General features: G+C 36.0%; 1 protein-coding gene and 1 long non-coding RNA gene across 2 annotated transcripts; one reads left to right on the top strand and one right to left on the bottom strand.

The window, feature by feature from the left end:
* The first annotated feature begins 1,543 nt into the window (after positions 1–1,543).
* Positions 1,544–1,892, top strand: LOC118736567. The gene is made up of 2 exons (XR_004992719.1): positions 1,544–1,630; positions 1,688–1,892. It is a non-coding gene; the product is annotated as an uncharacterized LOC118736567 (long non-coding RNA).
* Positions 1,544–2,237, bottom strand: LOC118736566 (putative nuclease HARBI1). The gene is made up of 3 exons (XM_036466625.1): positions 1,871–2,237; positions 1,681–1,815; positions 1,544–1,626 (listed from the first exon to the last, which is right to left on the bottom strand). The coding sequence occupies exons 1-2, from the start codon at positions 2,114–2,116 to the stop codon at positions 1,681–1,683; spliced, it is 381 nt and encodes a 126-aa protein (XP_036322518.1). The 5' UTR covers positions 2,117–2,237; the 3' UTR covers positions 1,544–1,626.
* Between the last annotated feature and the right edge of the window lie 1,587 nt (positions 2,238–3,824).

The raw sequence follows: 3,824 nt of genomic DNA, 5'->3' as shown, positions 1-3,824 counted from the left end.
TTTTGTTGCGATATAGTATTTTTAATTAAATCCAAAGAGAATTAGGTACATATATTTTGTATACTTTATCGACGGCTGAGTGGGAGATCGACCTATCTCGGCAGTCGGTTCGAAAACGCCGTATCTCAGAAAAGTTTTCAATAAAGCCCTATCTCAGATTTTGATTGAAAAACGCCATATCTCATATGCAAATATATTGGGATAGGCCGTTTTTAATTCGAATTCTGAAATAGGGCGTTCTTCAATCAAATTCTGAAATAGAGCGTTATTAGGAAGTTTTCTGATATATGGCGTTTTCGAACTGGCTGCCGAGATAGGACGACCTTTTATTCAGCCTTCGATATGTGATATATTAGTTTTAAGGAAAACTGAATGAAAAGTTGAAATAAAAAAAGGTTGATTTCATACCTGAAAATGAATAAACATGAAGAACGCTAAAAAGATATAAATGTGTTGTTTACTTTTAATAAAATTGAATTTAAAATGAAATACTTTATTCAACTAAAAGATTATTTTATTCATTTAAACATTGCATTACATTATATCTTATATCAGAGGCAACGGTGTTATCATTCTCGGTTACATTTGGACTTGCAACTTCCTGCGAGATTGTCGGATCTTCCTCCCAGTCTGCTTTATAGTGTAAACCAATATTATGCAACGCGCAACATGCATTTATTATTGACCCAGCTTTGTCAGGTTTATAGTGCAGGCCCCTTTCAGCAGAAATACATCTAAATATAGACTTAAGGACGCCATTTGTCCGCTCTATCACATTTCGGGCTTTAGAATTAAGGGTGGGTAACTCAGCAAATTTATAGGAGTTGACTCAATGACTCCAACTCACTTTAAGGAGTCAGCTCATTCAACTAACTCATTTGACTCTTTGTATGTTACACTCATTCGTATCGTAGACTCGTTTTGAGGCATAGATGCGGTATAGCGGCCGTTGAGATAAAACAAAACTTTTAAGTGGGCGTGGTCAGCTCCTTTCTACTGATTTGAAAGGTGTAATTTTTTTTGTGTGCAAATTAATAGGGCGGTGCTAGGGGGGAGGGTAAAGGTGGAATTTTCAATATTTTCAAAAGCTTATATTTCGAAACCTATTGTACCGAATTTCAAAATGTGGATATGGTTGGAAAGGCAATTGATTTGATATGCACATCTTTATATATCTTACATACATACATATTTCGAGAAAAACTAAAAAAAAAACCAAATTATAAGAATTTGTGAGATTTGACATAACACCCGCAATACAAAATACATGTGGTTGTTGTTGTTGTATTCTTGCCACCACCTTGTATAAATTCGCCTCGTGCAAAAACAAAATGCAAGACTTTGCCATGCTAAACACTGTGGCGAAGCGAGAGAGTTATATGGACAAATATGAGCCACTATGATTCAATTGATTCATGTGAGCCCTACGGCTACGTTACATTTTTTTTTGGACAGGGAGTCTGAGTTACCGATTCACTTATAGGAATCAACTCAATAACTCAACTCTGAGTTGAGTTACCCACCTCTATTTAGAATGGATTGTATTGTATTTTGCTTCAGGAGATTGAGGTTCCGCTGAACGAAAAGGGGTCAAAAGATGTGGTTCTAATGGAAATCCAGAATCACCTAGGTATTTTAAGGTTAAATCAAAAGGTTTCATAACTATTAACGAAATACAACCTAGAAGCCAGGTGTTCGGACCAAATCATCAGCAACCATTTGTTTCAAATCACTATTGTTCCAAATAAAAGCATCATGAGTAGATCCTGGATGTCTAGCATCAACATACCGTATCCGCATTTGGTAATCGCACATCTACAAAAAAACAAAAATGAAATGTCGTACAAAATAACCATACAAGATAACTCACCAGTAAAACATTCAAACTGAAATATCCTTTTCTGTTCATATATAAGTGGCGAACATCCTCCTTCGGTCCCATTATATGCACATGTGTCCCATCTATACATCCAACAACACCAGGAAATTTCGTTTTCGAGTAAAATAAGTTCTTCTTGTTTTTGGATTTCTCTTCCTCGGCCATTTTTGCAGTAATCCATTGATTGCAAATTTTTTCCTCAATCAGTTGAAGCATCTCTTTTAAAACAACCGACATCGTAGGTTGCGCCAGTCCCAAATTGAAGTCATTGCCGTGAGACTTCAGAAAACTTCCTTCTGCAAAAAAATCGGAGAGCTCCGCAAACTTTTATTAGCGGAGGTACTGCAGTTGAACGATGGCTCCGCCTAAAGTCATTCCTCAATGTATTTACCAAATATACAGGCATGTTCTGCAAATCGTTTTCGGCCAAAATTTTCGATTTTTCCGTTTTTAAATCGTATGACACGTTCTGTAAATCGTTCCGTTTTTGCTTTTTCGAACATCACCAAATCGTTTTGTCACCCTGTTCTGAAAATCGGAATCGTTGGAATTTTACCGTTTTATAATCGGCAGCGCGGACGCTAGCGGTTTAAAATTTTATTGCGTTTTATGTGAATAATACGTTTAACAATGTAAGTATGAAATTGTAAAAATTGTGGTTATTTGTAAATAAATAATACTTTTAATCCTATTTTAGGGGAAAACATAAGAATTCGAAGCAAGAGTTGATTTTTGTCCAATTCATGGAAGAAAATCCAGACCTGGCTAAAAATTTTGTTAAGGGCGATCGAGTAATTGCCGAAGAAAAATGGAAAGAGTTAACCACGTTACTCAATGCTGAAGGTCCACCCCAGAAGCATGTTAATGGATGGAAGAAAGTTAGTTACACTTTATAAATTTTCCTAGTTCCTACTCTTTTAACAGTTTCAATTTTGTACAGATATGGTCTGACTGGAAAGGTTGCATTAAAAAAAAAGGTGGCCCATAATAAGATGGAAACAAGAGCAACAGGAGGAGGCCCCTTTAATCAATATATCTTGTCCCAAAATGAGGAATCCGTTGCCAGAATTTGCGGAATTTTCGCGGCTGTAGAGGGAATAGCGCAAGCCAGAACTTTCGGCACAGAAAGTGAAACAAACAACCTAAGCGTCAGTGATTCCAATGAAGACGAACGTCCACAGACAAGTAGGGAAGCCATCAGTACAAGACCAGCAAAAAGAAACAGGGATTCAGACACGCAGGACTGCCTTCAATCGTGTATGAAAACTCAAGCAAAAGAAATGAAAACCATTTCAGCGACATTAGGCGAAATGTGTGAAAATCAAAACAAAATTGCAAAAACAGACGAAGAAAAGAAAAATTATATTGAATGGATTTGTAACTTGGTTGAGACACAAAATCAGCTTCTAGAGGAACAAAATCATTTAATGAGACTGGACTTGGAGGAAAAAAAGAGACACCACATTAAGATGGAGGAATTGACACAAGAAAAAGTAAAAATTAAACTGAAGATGTTTGAGCTAGAAGCATCAATGCGATGAATGTACACATAAATACATATGTACATACATACATGAATAAAATTTATTTTACATTATATGAATTCTACGAGTAAATAAAGTTTAAGTATTACAAGATTAAATTATTAGCGATAGTGTCTCTTAAATTTCGACCAGCATTATTTAAATTTGTGTTTTCTTCAAGCTCAGCAATTTCCTCGCCGATTTCTGCAGGTTCTGCTGTGGTTTCTGGGTCCTCATTATCTTCCATTTGATAATGCCTACAAATGTTATGTAGCGCGCAACAAACATTTATTATCTGCACTACTTTTTTGTGGAGCATAAGGTAATGTAGATTTTAAACACCTGAACCGGCTCTTAAGAACTCCTATAACTTGATCTATAATGTTACGTGCCTTAGAATGTTGACGGTTAAACCTATGCTC

The sequence above is a fragment of the Rhagoletis pomonella genome, unplaced genomic scaffold (assembly GCF_013731165.1).
Source record: "Rhagoletis pomonella isolate Grant_MI unplaced genomic scaffold, Rhpom_1.0 Rhpom_scaffold_00003, whole genome shotgun sequence".
In the NCBI taxonomy this organism is placed as follows: domain Eukaryota; kingdom Metazoa; phylum Arthropoda; class Insecta; order Diptera; family Tephritidae; genus Rhagoletis; species Rhagoletis pomonella.
The sequence above is the reverse complement of the archived record's forward strand: the minus strand, read 5'-3'. Positions and strand labels throughout refer to the sequence as shown.